Source organism: Durio zibethinus, chromosome 7 (genome assembly GCF_047325235.1).
Source record: "Durio zibethinus cultivar Kanyao isolate XHJ-2024 chromosome 7, ASM4732523v1, whole genome shotgun sequence".
Taxonomy (NCBI): Eukaryota; Viridiplantae; Streptophyta; class Magnoliopsida; order Malvales; family Malvaceae; genus Durio; species Durio zibethinus.
The window spans coordinates 28,320,570-28,340,531 of record NC_143168.1 but is presented as its reverse complement, the minus strand read 5'-3'; the positions used below and the strand labels follow the sequence as shown (position 1 = coordinate 28,340,531).

At 31.8% G+C, this 19,962-nt stretch overlaps 2 protein-coding genes across 2 annotated transcripts; one reads left to right on the top strand and one right to left on the bottom strand.

Annotated features, from left to right (window-relative positions):
- Positions 1 to 4,868: 4,868 nt before the first annotated feature.
- LOC111277385 (proteasome subunit beta type-4-like) lies at positions 4,869 to 7,829 on the bottom strand. Its single transcript, XM_022863803.2, has 7 exons — positions 7,651 to 7,829; positions 7,477 to 7,541; positions 7,287 to 7,363; positions 6,100 to 6,229; positions 5,772 to 5,931; positions 5,489 to 5,674; positions 4,869 to 5,091 (listed from the first exon to the last, which is right to left on the bottom strand). Exons 1-7 carry the CDS (start codon positions 7,654 to 7,656, stop codon positions 4,978 to 4,980), a joined length of 738 nt encoding a protein of 245 aa, XP_022719538.2. The 5' UTR covers positions 7,657 to 7,829; the 3' UTR covers positions 4,869 to 4,977.
- A 143-nt stretch (positions 7,830 to 7,972) lies between these two features.
- LOC111277383 (HIT zinc finger and PAPA-1-like domain-containing protein) lies at positions 7,973 to 11,672 on the top strand. Its single transcript, XM_022863802.2, has 7 exons — positions 7,973 to 8,189; positions 8,865 to 9,050; positions 9,177 to 9,530; positions 9,916 to 10,591; positions 10,717 to 10,817; positions 11,020 to 11,109; positions 11,185 to 11,672. Exons 2-7 carry the CDS (start codon positions 8,898 to 8,900, stop codon positions 11,455 to 11,457), a joined length of 1,647 nt encoding a protein of 548 aa, XP_022719537.1. The 5' UTR covers positions 7,973 to 8,189; positions 8,865 to 8,897; the 3' UTR covers positions 11,458 to 11,672.
- Positions 11,673 to 19,962: the final 8,290 nt, after the last annotated feature.

The window sequence follows — 19,962 nt, the reverse complement described above, 5'->3', positions numbered from 1 at the left end:
CTCTATGGTTTCATTGACCCACAAACCATAAGTCACAATACGGGCACTATTGATCAAAGTGCTAATGCAGTCGTGACAGCATTTGAAAGAGCAACAGACTCCCAATTATTTATTGCTCCATATAATTCGGGATAAGATTTCCTAATATAATTTTTGGTATTACATGGTTTAGGCAGGTTAATGGCACTTGCTAATATGCTGTGAATATTTTTTAGGGGTCGTTGGCAATTGCTTGTTATCGACCTATTTTGGAATGATGTCTATTTGTTGAACTAATGAAGGGTGACAAAGATCTAAAAGATATAACAGTTGTATGTTTATTTACTTTACATTTCAGTAGTTATGTTTGGATTAAGTACTTATTCATCTATATAGTGGTATTGTTTATGTATACAATAATACTGTTCATGTATACGAAAAGAATGGAGGTTCTGCAATGTGAATTCCTCTTTTCTCCTCAACAAAGTAATTTCGGAGTCAAAGGTTCCTTTAATGTGTTTATGAGACTTGATATGGTAGTTAGAATATGTGCAGTTTAGAGACATTTTGCTTAAAAAGGTTGGATTTTAAGTGGGAATGCTTGTGGTCCTCTAATATTTCTTGGAAATTTACCTAGTGGATACTTTTCATTTCTACGGTTCAAGCTCAAGGCATGGTTTAGAAACATTTAGCAATGAAGTTCAAATTGGGATAGGAGAATTGTTTTAATAGTATAAGTGAAAGGCAAATCAACCACTATTTCAAGCTTGATGGATGTGTAGACAATTTGGGCATGTTAAACGAATTTGTTAGGTGGAGTGATTCAGCTAATAGCTCCAAAATGTAACTGAATTATATCTTTTGAAAACAATTCCTTCCGGAGAAGACACAAATATCCTTATTGTATGTAGCCAGTTGCCATATTAGAGGATGTGTTACTATTAATTGGTCCACAGACTTGCACACGAGTATTAGCTTGGTATTGATACAAGTGTTTGGTGGAAAAATGTCAACGGTTGAAGAACTCTCAAAAAAACCAAATGTGAGAGTTGCACCATATCCAGTAGGATTGTTCGACGAGCTTAAAAAAAATATATGTATACTCGTTATGGTGGAATATATGGCTATGGCTGTGGCTGTGGAAGAAGATGGTCGAGATAATATAAATTGGAGAAATCCTGACTCGAAAGAATGCGGCTTATTGAATTTCAAGCCAATGTGGCTTAAAATTCTAAACTCATTAGTATTCCATTGTAAACTTAACATACGTCTTGGAAAGATTAAATCTAAACCATTTGAAATTAATTAGGTGAGAAAGATTAAATTTAGTCCCTTGAAATAAGTGAAGTGGGAAGATGTAATCTTGACCATTTGATGGAGTTAGGTGGAAAGATTTAATCTAGACCATCCAAAAGTTAAACGTGGAATATTTAATCTTAGCTATTGAAAAGTTAGGTAGAGAAATAATCTTGACCATTGAAAAGTTAAGTGAGGAGATCTAATCCTAGCCATTGGATGGGTTTGTAAGTTTTGTGTTGTGTTATTCTTTACGCTTTCTGCTGTTTGATATTTTCGTTGAATATGGATTTGACTGGTGGAATTAGAGACTATTTATGTATATGGTACTGTTAATCTATATAATGATACTATTCATCCATACAGTGGTACTATTCATGTATATGAAAGAATGATGGTTCCATAATGTGAATTTCTCCCCTCTCTCCCCAACACAATATCCATAACAAATACGATCCAAAAAAATCTAAATTTCAACTTTATAAGAAACTAATAGGTAAAAAGGGTATAAATGCTCATAAAAAAGTAAGCCCAATGAATAAGGATAAAACTGCTTTATTGGCATTTTCTTATAATTTTGAAAAACATTTTATTTTCATCAACAAAATATTGGGCTAAAGAATCGAGATTAAGTCACATCATTTAATGATGCGGGTCACTATCTACAAAACTAAAAAAAAAAAAAAAAAAGGAGAACAACAAACAAAAATAAAACAAAGTTAAAGAAAAAAAGACTACTTGTTGTAACATATTAACATCCAAGTATTTAACTATTCCATATAGAGAAATGTTAGGACAGTTGATTTAGCAGCCACCTTAAAACTCCTTAACATATGGAAAATTAAGACACACAGCCAGTTAGGTAATTGATTTATCCTAATACACTTCTAGCAACTAAAATAATATGAAGACGCAAAATTTTACTTCGCTGGTTTAAAAAGAAAAAGCATATTTTATGTTGTGATTTTTTCAAATTTGCTTTTTTTTTTTAATCATATTTGCAAAGTGTAAACCAACACAGTACATGTTTATCTAGAAGAAAGATCAGATTCTTGACCTACACACCAACGTTTACTTAAAAATATTCTTAATTAACTTATATTTATGAGATTAAGTTGGTTTGAAAATCTTATGGATAATAAAATGTGATTAATCAAAACTCTAAAATACATATAATTAAATTAGCTTCATTTATTATGCCAACACATTTCACTAAAAAATTTCACTTCATTTGTAAAAAAAATTTATTTTTTCTTAACCAACTAATTTATTTTTAAATAAAAAAAAAGGAAAAATCTTTAAAAAATGTTTTTATCCCTGTAACCCAACAAAAATATAAGGAACTAAACAGAAAGCAATAACAAAACTTTTGAAAAAATATTTAAAAAAAGAAAATGAGTTTATAGTTTGAGAGCTAGTTGCAATTAAGTATATGAAAGTATATGAAATGCAATTAAGGGTTGGTGCTTAAAACTAAATACTGAAATGTGGCACCTCAATTAAATACAATTCTATGAAAAATGTCATGAGATTAAACTAGAACTTTAACATAATCTATATGCATGAAGTACATAAAAAAGAATATGAAATGCAATTGAGCTAAGCTTAAGTATCTAAAAGAAGATGAAGTTTATCATGCAACTACTCTCAGTCATGAAATTACTTATACATTACTAAAAACACTTTAAGCCTAACCTTACCATTAACGGACTAAGTATTAATGCCCCCACAAAGTAACTAAAACAATAGCAAGTAAATGATAATAACCAGATCTTACGACAGCAAAGTAACTAAACCTGAAAGCTATAACAGAATTTGCACGTGAGACAATTTGCAATAAAAAAGACTTGGAGATCCAACTGTAAACTCTTGATTTAAGCACAAACTGGCTAAACAGCAATTAACTAAACTGGTAAATGAATGTTGGAATTAAAATGCAAGGCAAATACATGAGTAAAACCAAAGTAAAAGTCAGCCAAATCCAAAAAGCTTTTGTAACACAAAACAGAATCCAAATCAGTTTGTATACGTATATTGAAAGTAGCAAAAAAGGAGCTCATGAACCAGAACAAGAAGCAAAGCACTCTTCTGCATTCTGTTCAGGTTGGTTTTAGGGTTCTAACACTAGGAGGATCTGGAACTGGCGATGCCTGACAAAGCCCTTGTTTCTCTTTTCTTTATCAGGTAAATGTTGATACAGTTTTTTTTTTCCTTTTTTTTTTTTCGTTACCCTCTTAAAAGACGGTTATCGTATTTCAGGTTATTATGATTTTTTTTTATTTGCCAGTTCAAGTTTTTATGATTGAGGTGATTATGTTTGAGCATCAGTTTTTTTCACCTCTCTCCATGTAGCCATGGCCTAAATGTTCATATGTAATGTAAAAGCTTGTGACTTTATATGGAGTGAATGCAATAAAAAGAGTAATATGGTTTTAAATTACTTGATAAATAGAGGCATTATCCAAAACAATGCTATAAAGGGAGAAAAGAGAACCAAACTTGTATCACATAGGTGGAAAAGAGAAGGGACCCTTTTTGCATTCAAAAAGATAATATTAATACAAAGTAACATTCACAAAAAAAAAAAAAAAAAAACTATACTTTTTATAATCATATTCAAAAATTGAACTTGAAGATTGCATGTGACGTAATTATGAAAGAAAACAAGTAGTCAATAAATTGCAGAAATTTGCTATAATTGCAAGAAACATGTAATACTACATTTTTTACAATTATTTTTATTATTGCATAAAACAGTTGCAAAGTTTTTAATGTAAAAGATTTTTTTAACTATTAGCTTAGTACACAAGATTTTAGTTTGATTTTAGAAGGAATTAAATTAATAAAAACAAATTTTCAAAAGGGAAAAAGTCCTTGGAAAAAAAAGCAATGTGTTTTTTATAAAGGAAATAATAGAAAGGATTTTCTAGCGAGAAGAAGAACTGGGACCCACAGGACAGAACAGAACAGAGAAAATCTAGGAGAAGGGAAGGGGGCCCTGACGTGAGGAAGTTCGCTGAAGCACCCGCTCAACTCGCGGGTTACTGTCCGTGAAATGCGTGTCGCTTTCAACCGTCCGATACGTCCCTGATCTGATGATGTTATATGACGACTGATGTGAAATTGATGAAACAGATAAAAATATTTATTATTAAATTAATTAAAAACTAACTTTTTTTTTTTTTTCTTAAGATGAGTTTCCGTGAGACAGTAAGGGTCTTTTCCAAATTCCAAAATGTCAATTGTCTTTTCAACTTTTATGAAATGACCTGACCCCCATTCACTCAACCCCTTTCTTTGCATCGTCCTGCCCTTTCTTTTGGTGGAGTCTATTTTGCCCACGTGTCACTTGCTTGGCATTCTTGGACCCCACAAAAGGTCCAACTTCTTACTTCTTGGGCCTACCCTTTTCACATCCAAGACAAAAGGGTTCGATTCAAGTGATGGACAGGCTTCTCTGGGCCCAGTCGTTGGTTTAGTCTACATTCAAGCTTTTTATGGCCCAAATTTTGAAAGATTTTATTTCAACATTCTACTGTTCAACCTCAAACTTAATTGTTTTCAGAACCATAAAGATGCATCACAACTCGTCGTTTCAATCAAACATAAAGATAGAATCAAATTTTCATTTAATTCCTAGTTGGTTGGTTGTTTGATGTTTGACAATTTAAAATTCCCGAAAGGATGAAATGTTTGCTACCGTTACCATGATCCTACAGCACCCTGAGCAGGATTTGCGAAAGCAGAGAAGTCCCAGTAGGTCTTCAATGAATATGGCTGGGAAATTGTCACACCTTCTTCAGTGATCTTAGCTATCTGTAATCATAAGGTTTCATATACACAATCGTCAATATAGATAAAATTTTGCCTTTGATTGTCACGTTACAGACCACAACAATTTGGCCAAAGAATAGATTTTGATTAACAACCGTCTTGAGAAATACATCAACCAAAATTGCATATATAAAAATCTAACAGGCAATTATAGAACAGTTATTCACATGCAACAAATGCCAATGAGCAAGATTTTCCATTATAATATTAGAGTATATCAGAATAGTATTATCTGTTGAGACGGATTGTTAACTAATGGCAAAAGCCTAGAATGCCATGCACACTTGTACTGTTGCAGAATTTGCTATCTAATAGCATGTTCTTTTTTTTTTTAATTTAAAAAATGGAGTCAAAGTGTTAAAAACAGAAAAGACCAAACCTGAAGCTTGTTAACGGCTGATCTATCACGATAGAGGAGAACACGCATGCATTTCTCCAGTAGTCTAACACCATCTTCAAAGCTCAAGTTCTCATGCCACTCTTCACGCAGAATTGGCCTTGCAAGGTGATTTCCAAATCCAGTTGCAACATGATTGTCCTCAAAGTTTACACCAATCATACTCACCTGATGAGTCATGGTTATAAGAATGGTCAGTCACAACATTAAAACCGCAAATAGCTCATTTCTGAAGATTAGGACAAAGATATAAATTCGACCCTACTGTTCCAAGATACTTCTGTCCATTTTTAACTCCACCAAGTACAAGGGAGTTCCACAATGGATTGAACTTGTTACGCCTGTTGTACATGACTCGAGTCAAGTAATTATGCACCTCTTTAGGCCCCAAAGTGTTGCCATCATCCCACATATTGTCATACAAGCTACAATAATCAAATATTCAAAAGTAACAATTTTACATCAGAAGTTTTAAACAATAAAAACAGGTGTTACCAACAAAACCCAAATGAAAATTGTGGGTGGACAAGGAATAAGAACCTCAGGAAAAAATAACCAAAACAAAAGTACTTATAATCTCAATCAATCCTTACATAAGCTCATCGAGATAACGCAAAATCTCTTGGAAATCACTGATTTCTCCACTTGCACCTAGTAGAGAATGCTTGCCAATAGGCTTCATTCGCTCCACACTCTTGTACCGGAGGGTGGACCCATAAGAACCTGCCAATTAACAGGAGGAAAGTGTAAAACAAGTGCATTCATTTACATTCATTTACATAGTGAAATTAGGAGCCATTCAATCGGGCAATGAGTATCAGATGAGTATGTATTAGCTTTAGAGCAATTCTGGGAAATTGAAACCGTAGACTTCCAGTTCAAAATGAGAGAAGAAGAGGGAAAGGAAGGAGAATGAAAATCAAAAGGTGCAAAGCATGCATGTGGCAAATGAAATATAAGCAAAATGTATTTTTCATTAAAGTGCATAAATAGTTTTATGGAACATCACAGGTTTAAAGAAGTTCTTTTAATAAATAAAGAATAAGGACTTGAATATCAAAGAGCATGAGGTTGAGAAATAATGAGAGCCTCAAATAACTCCAACTCCATTTCTCTCTAAGATAATCTAGCAACCATGCAAATTGCTTCAACAAGATCTCTTTCACCTCATATGGGGAATTCTGTTACTGACTTTGCAAAATAGAGTTGACAGCAGAGAAGAAATATAATATATGAAGTCCTAATTATACAAATGACATTACAATCAAACACCACATTTTAGCCTACAATATGGAATCTATATAAAATACTGATCATTTAGGGCATACTTTCAAACAAGCATCCTATCAAATGTTATACTGAATACTATGACCGGAATTTTAACAGAAAAGTTTTCTGTTACAAGTTGCAACCACTCCAGTTTCAAGCATTACCTTAGCTGACATAAGCTACTTAGCAATACTCAAATCCTCTAACTGAACCATCTATTTTATTACAACATTGCATACAGCATTAACGGGTTGAAGAATAAGGATCATTTGATAATCTATATGCATATCACAATCCAAAAACACAAAAAAGAAAAAAAAAAAAGAATTCGGATCAAGGCTGCTTAAAGGTAATTGCTTCATCATTAAAGTCCAAAACAAGACCATAATCTACTTTCCACTAATAAAACCATTTTTTTGCCAAAACACTAACAAAACCAATTCAAACGCATAAAAAACACTAAATAAAAATTCAGAAAAACAAAAAGGCTTATGGAAGTGTATGAGCTGACCTCCCATATCAGCAGCCATCAAAATCCCATCTTTATACTTTAAAGCCACAACTGAGGTTCCAGTCACATATGGGTACCTACCAAAAATTCAAAAAAAAAAATCAAAACGAAGAAAAAAAAAAGGAAAATTTCAAGTACCCAACAACCAAAGAAAACCCTAGTTCAATTAGAAATCAGATAAAGAACATACAGAGTCCTTTGAGAGTCAGCTTCAGGGCCGAGTAAGCTATTTTCAGGTTGCTTTGAAGCCATAAACTGCATAAGGAAAAAAAAAAAGTAAAAATTAAGTGCTTTCTTCGAAGTGAGAACTGTTAGATCATGAAAATAATAATGGGTATTAAAAATAATTAATGGAATGACTTACATTCATTCTGATTTAAGGGTGTAGATCGGTCAATCGAAGACGAAGAGTAGCAAAAAATGACGATCTGATGCTATAGAAATAATAGCAGGAAGCTTGCTCTTTTGCCCTTTCCTCAAGAAACTCCTTTTAACAAAACGGGCCTTGGTCCGAAGGCCTGTCCAACAGCCAAGGGTCAGGTTAAGACCCGAATCTCTAATATTGACTACTATCAATCATATTTTTCTCTTACCGCAAGACCAAGGTTTTACAAATGGTAAATAACTATCGTACGTTTGGCCAGCAATTACCCAGCAGCAGCAAGCCAGCAACCGCTTCTAACTTTAACAAAACAAAACAAACACAGTTCCAACCTTTTCGGTTTCTGACCCAACCTTAGACTCCGAACTTTCTCTATCCATTCACACCCTGCCAACTGGCTACTTCTCCTACCTCCATATCTATCTACTACTGCCAAGACTTGGTGCTTTTACTCTTCAATTCTTCCATCTTCTTTTTGATCTAAGGAGTTTTCTCAGGCCATATCAGCACTGCTCATAAAGGTAAAGTTCTTTTCTTTTCTCTTTATGTTGTAGTTTTACAAGGCTTTCTTATGTGGGTATTTCGATTTTGGTTTATTTACGGGGTTTTTGTAGTTGGGATCTGCTTTATCTTCTGGGTTTTTATCAAGTTATAGTTTTTATTGAATTTTGCTATGTTTAGTCAATTTTCGCCATGTATATAGTTTAGTATCATGTCAATTTGGAATTTTAGCACTAATTTTTAGATCACTTTTGGATATTGTGCGTTAATCTTTGCAAAAATACTGCAAATGACTATGAAAGAACTGAATTGTCTCACTGACATTAAAATTGAGAGCCAAATTCCACTATGTAATATGAAAGGAACTAAATTGTCTCACTGATATTCCACTGAGAGCCAAATTCAGCTATGTTACTTCTCTCAAATGGTGCAGGATAGAGGACCATAAAGATGCAAACTTTAGATTTCCCGCTCTGTTATTTTGTTATCATTGCGTGACGGATTACTTGCTTCTTTTATTTTTATAGATTGTCAATTGGCTAACATGAAAATGGGAAGGTTCTGTTATTGTAATTAAACCAATTCTGAACTGTTTTCTCTGGATCTAGTAACAGGGTGTTGGATGCACTGAAGGCAATATTTGCCTTTTTTCGGTTTTTTTTTTCTTAATTTTTTTTGGGGTGCATTGACTGCAGTCTTATGCTCAAGCTTCAACATTTTTCGCCACAATGGAAGGTTTTGGAGCCTTGGGGTTTAGTAATGTAAGCAGTGCCACAAGGAAGAAAAGGAGTAGCACATCCCGTCGTCCTCGGAGTGAGTCACAGCCTCATTCAGAGTTCCATGATTTTTCTTCGTTGTCATCTACACCCCCTTCAGACAATGTAAGCAGGATAGAATAAGATTATACTTCTGATCATAGTTCTAGTTAACATAAGAAAGCAGTCTATTTGAATCTATGCAACTCAAGGCTTTATCTAATTAACACTCTTGAGAGTTAATGTATTCAGAATTTGATGAACGTTGAAGATGGAGCATATGAAGAATCTGATGAAGCTTCCAACAATGGTTCTTTCCAAGGCAGTAATGATCGGAGGCGCGGTGGAGTTGATTCAAAAAGAAGCAGTGAAGGTGTCCTTGCCCCCACTAATTGGAAAAGCACAAGCATGGTGGGAAGTTTTGGAATTGATTCAGATGGACTAGAAAATGAGAAGAAAGTCAAGAAAGTTAAACTTAAGGTTGGTGGTGTTACACATACCATTGATGCCAAATCTGTCTCCGGTGGTGCATCTGGTGTTGGGTCTTCTACAAAATCCTTTCGCTTTTCAGATGCCCCTCGATCACTGAGGAAATCAATTATTAAGGTTGGTGTTATACAGAATTCCGAAGTCACTACCCTTTTTTCACAGTAACTGTCAACAGCCTAGTTATATTATTGTAACAGATAATCTGCATTTTTGAGGTAAATATATATAATTTGGATCCTCATAAATGAAAATATTTTCTGCATTTTTAAATTCACTCTCAGGTATGTGCAAACAATTGACATTGTAATGATAGTTGAAATATATAGATGTTAGAAATTATGATTGCCAGAAATTCTCACACTGGAATGTGTGACCTAGATATCTTGTGTCATACATAATTACTTTTCATGGCAACCAGGCTTTAGTGGCTTATTTATGCTGGACTGATAAATGAACGGAGTTCTTATTGAGGTTCTTTTGTCTGATTTGTATTTTTGTGTAGGACAATTTTGATGACCATTCCTTTACTTCAGAGAAGGAAAGCAGCCTACAAAGGGTTCCATGGAAGGATTTCTCAAAAGGTGATTTAGGTGTCCGGCAGTTTGATCATTCAAGGGCTAGGGTGTCTGCTGAGAATATCCCAACAAAGGAAATAGACAAGCATGAACCAGTCCGTAAGAGTAAGCGAGTTCCGAAAAAACGCTCATTAGAAGGAGTGCTTGATGATGCAGAGGATGATGGTGAGATTCGATACCTTGAGAAGGTTAAAACAATCAGAGTAACTGCTGATTATGGTGTAGAACATGGAGAAGATGGAGGAAGAAAACAGCGGAAATTATCAAAGGTAGTGACTAGGAATGTTGATGGCCTATACAACTTAGATGTTGGAGATTATGGTTCATCAAGAATGGGCAAGGAGGCTAAGAAGTCCAGATCAGGAAGAACCTCTGAAGATGCTGATTATGTGGAAGAGGATGAAGAATCAGTTTCTGATGTTGAGCCAGAAAATAGGAGAAAGAAAGCTAAAAAGGAGGTTATTGATTTTCTTGGGGACTCTAATAAGGAAATGACTGTTACAACACGTCAGCGTGCACTGCAAGCTGGCAGAGATATCTCTTCCAGTTTTGGTATTGGTCCAATTGAGTTCCCACAAGGATTGCCTCCTGCTCCACCTAAAAGTATGTATTGTTGCTCTTGGTGCCTTCTCCATTCCTGCCATTATCAAACATAATGTACGTTTAACATTCCGTTTAACATTCTGTAAAGCGTCTCTTATTTGAATCCTTGGATGATCTGACCACAGAGCAAAAAGAGAAACTCTCTGAAGTGGAGCAGCAATTGAAGAAAGCCGAGGCTGCTCAGAGACGCAGGATGCAGGTGGAGAAGGCAGCTAGGGAGTCTGAGGTGTGCACTATAATTCCCTACTTCTTTTTTTTTTCTTTATATCTGAAAGGGTTCATTTTCCTTATATCTGAAAGGGTTGGGGTGAATTTGAGAATGTGATTCAACTAATGCCTCCTTTATAGGAATGTCTGCAAGTTATGGGGCGGTTTGCAGATAGCATTGATTTAACAATGTAGCGATTAATCTTCTTTGATTTTTCTAGGCTGAAGCAATAAGAAAAATCCTTGGTCAAGATTCAAGTAGAAAGAAACGAGAAGATAAGATAAAAAAGCGGCAAGAAGAAATGGCACAGGTAAAGATCATGCACAATTCAAATCTAGTAAATCAAATCATATCTTTTATCAATGTATCTTGATTTTTTGTTTAGGAAAAAGCTACAAATTCTTTGATACTTGCATCAGACTCTGTTAGATGGATTATGGGGCCTTCAGGAACAGTTGTAACATTTCCCAATGAGGTGGGGTTACCAAGTATATTTGACCCCAAGCCTTGCAGTTACCCTCCTCCTCGAGAAAAATGTGCTGTTCCATCTTGTACAAATCCATACAAGTATAGAGATTCGAAATCAAAGCTTCCCCTCTGCAGCCTTCAATGCTACAAGGCAATACATGACAAGATGTCTCCCCTTACTGCTTGTTAGTGAGATGCACTTGTTCATATAGCCTGAATAATAATGTATAATCAGTAACCATAAATTTCTATTATATACATAAGGCGTGGAGGGATAGATTAGACTTTCAATGCTAATATATGGAGTATAGGAGAGAGATGTTAGCTGAATTCAAGACATATATATATATATATATATATGTATATACATGCCTTATATCTACCCTTGATTTTATTATTAGCTAAGCAATCAAGATATAATGTAGACTCAAGATATAAATCAATGTATAATGTGAGATTAATTCGGAACTTGTGGTAATATTCTAGTAACGTTTGTAAAACCTAAAAATTCAATAATAATAAAGAAAATAATCATTCTTAATCATTCTTTCAATAATAATAATAATAATAATAATTCTTAAAAAAAATGCAAAGAACTATAATAGAAGATTACTCATTCTACAACTAGTCATCACGCATCCCATGCCCATGCTGTGTTCTGGCCATACCCTTTATACAAGCACCTCAAGGAGACTAAGCTCTTGGTATAACTAGTACGAGAAAAGTCCTATTTTATATGTTTGAACTTCTTGATTCTTGCCAATTTGATTTCTTTTATTGTTTTGGTTTTCAAATTATACCTGAATACCCTTCTATAAAACCATACCTGTGATAGCTCATTCCTATGGATGTTTATAAGACCTATATGGTAGTGATCGAAGGTACCTTCATATAATATTGGAAAACGCTTCACAATCGTGTCAAGGTTGATCTTAAATGTTTTAGTGCAATGATTCCAACTAAGAGTCAGTTAAAACTCATACACGGATCAAGTCGGTGCACACAGACCAAAATGATAGTCACCCATCCATATCTAATAGATGCATCTTGCTGTGCCGACTTCTTGGGAAACATTGGTTGCCTGGATGAGGCAATGTGCTGAATTCTTCAATGTTCGTATTGAATAGCATGATCGAGTTTTGACAAGATGGGATATCATTATCATTTTGATAGCACTATTCAACCATTCACTGAAGGGTTTTATCGAGTATAATAGGGTAAGCACATGAAGGGTGAGGTAAGTAAGTGCAAACGGTTATTTGTTAAGGTGAGAAAGCATTGTAAACAAGTAAAATAGGACGTACCGAAAGATGGTAAAGAGGAAGATTGGAGCAGACTTTGAAGTATTGAGTGTAGTGATAGATGGTGAAGTAAGGCTAAATAGAGAAAAGAATAAAGGTCAAATAAGGATTTAGGAAGAGAGGATTATAGAAGGTGAGAAAGCATTGTAAACAAGTAAAATAGAACGTACAGAAAGATGGTAAAGAGGAAGATTGGAGCAGACCTTGAAGTATTGAGCATAGTGATAGATGGTGAAGTAAGGCTAAATAGAGAAAAGAATAAAGGTCAAATAAGGATTTAGGAAGAGAGGATTATAGAGAGAGTTTGAGAGAAAGTTGTAAGAAATCCGATAAATCCAAAAATTTTTCGTAAATTGTAAAATCTCTTATTTATAGGTTTCAAGAATAAGAGTTACATATTTTAAGTATTAAATAGAAATAATAGTGAATAATAGGATAATTGACTATTACAAAAAGTATTAATGTATTGTTAAATGAGAGTTTAATTAATTTTTTGATAATAGGTATAGTAAATATAAAAGTTCACATCGATTTTAAAGGAAAGGGAAAAGCATTTATATTTGAGGAAAAGGTTAAGAGAAAACCTCTTAACTATCTCCATATTTGATTTATTAAGCCAAGCTCGTAGGAACATCTTAATAGTGAAATTAATCCAAAAATCTTGTTATATTTTGGAGTTATTTTTACTTCTTTTGGTGAAGCAATATTCAGTGAAGCATTTTTCATGGAATAACTTTTAGTAAAGGAACTTTTGATACAAGAGTTTTTGGTAAAAGTATTGGTCTTGTTCTTTAAGAAAGTTATTCCGAGAAAAGTTGTTTCACAAAACTATTATTTTGTTAAGGAATTGCTTTTTAAATAATTGTTCATAGAATAACTATTATGTGAAGAAGTTGTTCCTTGAATAGTTATTCCATAAGCAGCTATTTTATAAAAGGATTGTTTTATGAATAACTATTTCATAAAATAACTTACACTAAAATAATCTTATCATCTGTTTTGATTTATTGTCAACTTTAACAACTTTAAAAAAATTTAAAAAATAAAATATTAATAATCGAAATCAAGTATCTACAAAGCATTATATAATAATTGTCATCCAATCTAGTATAGTGATTTAAAAAAACAAATAGTGTAGAATGTAATCTATTCTATGCTCTTAACACTATAACTTCTCAATCCCAAGTGAGTGTGTCTACTACCAAACTTGGTCAACCCTTAATGTCTATCTTTTGTAATGTATATATTACCAAATTCCTCTTTATCTGTGTCATTTTATTTAAATCAAAATTCCTTTTTCACACCAAAAAAAAAAAAAAAGTTGAGAGCATCACTTTTAATTATTTATTTATTCCCCTTTTTGCCAGAAGAGTTATTGATATAACCATTTTCTTTAATGAAGAAGCAAAGCAAACGTTATAGTAGATTATTTAACATCAAAAAAATGATAGTTGTAATACCAAACATGGCATGATGTTAAAGTATACTAAATGACGATTGTTTATTTAAACGTGATATAATTAGTAATAAAAGACAATTGTTTAATTAATCGTCATTTATATCACCTTAGCCTTAATAAAATTGGAATTTGTCTAACATTTCAAAAGTTATTTGTCTGACTTCAGTTTTTCGTGCAACAAACCACTGCCTTTTCTTTTCCTTTTTCTGCTCTACCTACTTACTCATCGCCTTACTCTATTTTTTCTCCTTTACTTGTTGTCGAATTTGTGAGTTTTCTTTAATATTGCCTTCGCTGCTATTGTTGTCATATTTTTTTTTAAGGTAAGAACTACATATTTTTGCTATAGTTAAATAAAAAACAATAGGACATTATAGAGAACAATTAGTTTCTTGGTGGGGGTTTTGTGTATTATTAAGATATTATAAAGGATAAATAATTTGTTGCTGTTAAATGTGTATAATCTTAACAATTTGTATACAATGTTTGAAGATGGAATGAATGTTGATGAACCAAATAGAGATGAAACGGCACTGAATAAAAGGAAATCAAAGGGACACACACATTTGGCAAAGTTGTATACGCTTTCTATAGGTAAGAAATCATCTAATTCAACAATTAAAGTCAACCTTTAGGAAGTATCGGTGCCAAGATGCAAAGCTATATGGTAGTGTTGTCCGAAAATCAATACCTATTACCATTAAGCACTGATCCAATGTTTTTTATGAGCAAAAGCAAAAGATTTAGGAGTTGATGTTGGAAAGTTATATTTAGTCGCATAATAACCTTGATTAGTACTCACAATTGAAATTGTGTAATGTATTCTTTCTTTCTTGGTATGTTTACTTTGGGATAATGTAAGCTCATAAGCATGATGGCTAGCAATCAGCTGGTCAAAAATTTAGAGAAAATAGAGATTCGCAAATAACCACATATACCCTAATAGAAACAATTTGAAAGTTTTGACTCAGCATTCTTCCTTATATGAAGATATAATTGCTAAAGTGAATTGAGATACATTTGTTAAGTCTCAGTTATCTTAAGCATTTGAGGCATACATAAAAACCTTTTTTAGAACAAATTTAATAAAGAGCATTTATTATTCAAATCATTTTAAGATTACTAATATGTAGTAAATTAATCATTTACTGTGTAGGAAATCAGTGAAAAACAAAAGAATGGAAGGGCAAAAAATATCACTAGAATAATAAAAAAGGATTATACACACGTAAAACGCAACCTTATAAATATTTTGTATTTTGAAATATAACTTTGATTCACATAATTTTAAGTTTATTTACGTTGGCACTTACATTTAATGTTGCATATAATAGGAACAAATGAGAAACAAAATGTGGAGATAACCAAATCTAATGTTAGAAAAACAGCACATGCATAAAAAAGTAAAGTCTATCAAGATGATGCAACTCAAGAAATGGACCACAATATTGTAAATTCCTATGTACACTCATTTGTTAAGTGGATGTAGTCCACGTTTTTCCAAATCATGAATGAAGTTTGTATATGTTATAAGATGAATATGCCATGAAGTTGGCATTAGGTGAAATTGCCTTTGAAATTGGCGTTGATGCTCTGATATCGATTTTCGGTAATAAAGACAAACCTAATTGTGTTATGGGGCATTGGGAACTTTGTTTCTCCTATGCGGTGCTTCAAAGCATGACGAAAATCTGGAACATCCAATGGTGCTATTTGGGAGAAGAAAATAGAACAAATTCAAAAGCAATCAGGGGAGCATTAGAAGCATTTAAAGTAGAAACAAATCTTGTTTGAGAAATGTATTATGGCATTGGAGGCACTATTGTTGGCACAGACAATTAACAGAGGACCTGCTCCCATTAGTGATAATATGGTTGACGTAGTGAATAAGAATATGAGAGAAGTACATGTGGATAAAGCTTATGTGATTCAGGTAATACACTTTGCCCATGTACTTAAAATGAATATTGATTGAGTACTGGTGTTATTATATATTTTATACATTCTATTAAATTAATTTAATCAACGGAATAGGTTTATTCATCTAATTCAATAGATGATAATGTGACACTGTCAAAATTGAATCTTATGCTTTATCATGTCCAATATGCCAATGTTTCAAGCTTGATGGACGTGTGGACAATTTGGGCACGTTAAAAGAAAATTATCAGGTGGAGCGATTAAGCTAATAGCTCTAAAATGTAACTGACAGTGTATCTTTTGAAAGGCATAAGTGAAAGGCAAGTCAACCATTGTTTCAAGCTTGATGGATGGGTAGACAATTTAGACACGTTAAAAGAAAATTGTCAGGTAAAGCGATTCAGAAAATAGCTTTAAAATGTAACTGACAGTGTATCTTTTGAAGACGATTTCTTATGGAAAAGATACATATCCTTATTGTATGTAGCCAAATGCCACGTAAGAGGATGTGTTACTATTAGTTAGTCCACAGATTTACACACGAGCATTGGTTAGGTATTGATGCAAGTGTTTGGTGGAAAGATGTTGATGGCTAAAAAACTATCAAGAAAACCAAATATGAGAGTTGCACCATAATCAGCAGGGTTGTTCAACATGAGTCGAAAAAAGATATGTATACTTTTTATGATGGAGTTTATGGCTGTGGCTGTAGAAGAAGATAATTGAGAGAATGTGAATTGGAGAAATCCTACTTCAAAAGAAGGCGGCCGAGTGAATTTTAAGCCAAAATGAAGATTTTTTAGGATTTTAGCTTAAAATCCAAGACTCACTAGTATTCCATTGTAAATTTGACATGTTTTGGGAAGATTAAATCTAAACCATTGAAATTAATTAGGTGAGAAAGATTAAATTTAGACCATTAAAGTAAGTTAGGTGGGAAGATTTAATCTTGACAATTTGATGTAATTGGGTGGAAATATTTAATCTAGACCATTGAAAAGTTAGATGTGAAAGATTTAGTCTTAGCTATTGAAAAGTTGGTGGAGTATTAATCTTGACCATTAAAAAGTTAGTAGGGAGATCTAATCCTAGCCATTGGATGAGTTTGTAAGATTGAATCTTGATCATTGGATGGAATGGGTAGGTAGGTGAAGAAGGCTATAAATAAATGTTGCTAATAGTCTCGTGCATGAGGAAAAAAGAGAAAAGGAAAAGGAAAAAAAAGAAGAAAAATAATTTTTTGTTCTTATAATTTCTTGAATTTTCTTTCTCACTCAACTTAATACTTTCACTAATTATTATGAAAATAAAAAAGAAATAGATTGAACATTAACATAGACATTAAGGAAGCTTGCATCTTTAAAAGAAAATAAATTGAAAGCATAAAAATTAATAAATATAGAATTTGCAAACTTAAACAAAAATAATACACGACTACAAATATATAATTTGTAAACAAAAAAAAAAAAAAAAAAAAAACAGAATTCTTTCGTGTTTCCTTATAAATCTAGGACTATTTCTATTAAATGCAAGGGTATGATCTGTATCTTTTATCATTTTTTTAAACTATATCTCAATGTTGAAGATTTCAACAGAAATAGTTCTAATCCATTAAAAAGATAAACAGATTAGTGAAGCACTACTTAAAAGAATTACAACATCCATAGTACATATTATCTTAAAAAATCTACATGTTAGTTTGATATGAAAGTAATAGATAAATACAACGTAAATGTTAATGGAAAAACCTCAGTCCAGTAAATAAAGATGAAATTGTTTTATTTGCATTGTCTTATAATTTAAATAACATTTCATTTTCTACTTCGAAAAACTATGCTCCTATCATTTGAAATCTACAAACTAAAACATAATTAAAAAAACAAAGAGAAAAGTTAAAAAAATATAGTATAAAAGCTTCAAAATAACAGTCATAAAATAAATTTGTAGTGTTTAATTCTCATAAATCACTGAAAATCAAACTAACTACTTGAATCATAAAAGAACAAGATATTTAAAGCAATTCAAAAAAAAAAAAAAACAATATAATAATAATAATAATAATAATAATAATAATAATAATAATAATATGAACCTGATTCATGAAGCTAATCTAATTTAAAATTGCTTGATCTTAGCTCTAAAATGCAAGAAAGTCAACCGAATAGCTCATAACTCTGAGCTAAATTATTTGGGAGCCAAGTAACTAAAAAACGTCTACCCTCCATCTTCATCCACTTAGCGGCAAAGAAGTCTTTATATAGGCAAAAGGTACAAGGAGCCAATCAAATCCCAGCTTTTGTCCATAAAAACAGCTGAGTCAGTTGAAAAAAAAAAAAGGGTTGAAAGCTCCAAATTGTCTAATGATTTTTTAACAAGTTAGATGTAAGCTTTTCACATATAAGGAATTACAAAAAAAATCCGTGGACTCAAAGAGTTATTATTATATACTATAATATCAAATGTATTTTCTCAATAGGAAATAAAAGTTTTAAAATTATCAAAAAGAAAATGAAAAAAATCACTTTTACCCTTGAGTTTAAATTGAATATTCAACTTTAACCAAAATAAGACAATGAGATGCCGACAGCCATATTGGGCAACAATGATGTCTAATGTGGTCATAAACGGCATGAACTGTCATTCTGGTCAGGTAAAGCAATTCGGGCCTTAACATGCACTAGATTTGAAATCTTGGCTGGATTTTAGAGCTTTAGGTTGCGAGGATGTTCGGATCATCTTGCCACGGTCGATTTTGGGTACGAGGACGTTTGTTCGGCTTGGCCATGATCAATTCTGGCTACCAGGTCATTGTTGACCTCTCCGTCTCATATCTGCTAAGTTGAAAACTGAAAGTTCAACTTAAAGATAAGGGTAAATTTGGTGATTTGTTTTTTCTTAACAATTTTAAAATTAGAAAATTTTAAATAGACTCACGTTTTTTTTATACACCTTATTTTTTTCAAAATTTTTTATAAATAAAATTACTAAAATAACCTTCTAACAAATTTTATAACTTTCAAAAATCCATTTCCTAAAAATCATAACACTTCTTGGAAATGAATTTCCAAGTGAAATTTTATGAAAAATTATAAATATAGAATTTTGTTAAAATTATTTGTAAATAAGTATAATAAAAATTTTATTATTAAAAATCATAAATTTTAAAATTAATAAAAAAGTTACTTTTATTATTTTCATTTTAGAGAAAGAATAATATTTAATGAAACCCTAATTAAATTGAAGATAAAATAATAAATATAACTTTTTTATAAATTTAAAATTTATCATTTTTTAATAAATATTTTTTATATAGATTATTAAAATTTTATAATTGTTTTAATTAAATTGAACTTCTTAGAATAATCTCTCAATTTGTTTATTACAATGAGTTTCTCTAATTAAAATATTAAATTTTGATAAATTTGTATAATATTCAATAATATTATTTATATTATCTTTTTATTCATAAATATACAATACTGGTCAAAAAAATCTATAAGTTTTAGTTAATTTCAATTATTCTAACACCTTTCTTATTGATTTTCAAATTCGTATGAGGCCGATGATATGGTAATAATGATTTTTTCCTACTTTTTCTATTTGTTGAAACGTCATTAAAAAGCCTAGTAAACATATAATTATCATATTTAGAAATGCTGACCAAACTCCTGATTTACCTTGATCAATTATGCTCCCATCAACTAATGGCCTGAAAACCTCACTTGTATTTTCAATAACGAGGTGGATGATTGTCTTCATTAAAATTACAGGATGCCTAATTAACTAAAAAACGTAGATGTTTATTGTGCACCTCTGAAATCAAAACAATAAAAAAAAATTTATTAATTTTAAATTTTATAATTTTTTAATAATAATTTTTTTCATTACATTAATTTATAAATAATTTTAACAAAATTTTTTTTATGATTTTTAATAAAATTTTAATTTTTACTTTTTGAAAATACATTTTCAAAAAATGTTGAAAATGTATTTTCAAAAAATGTTATAACTTCTT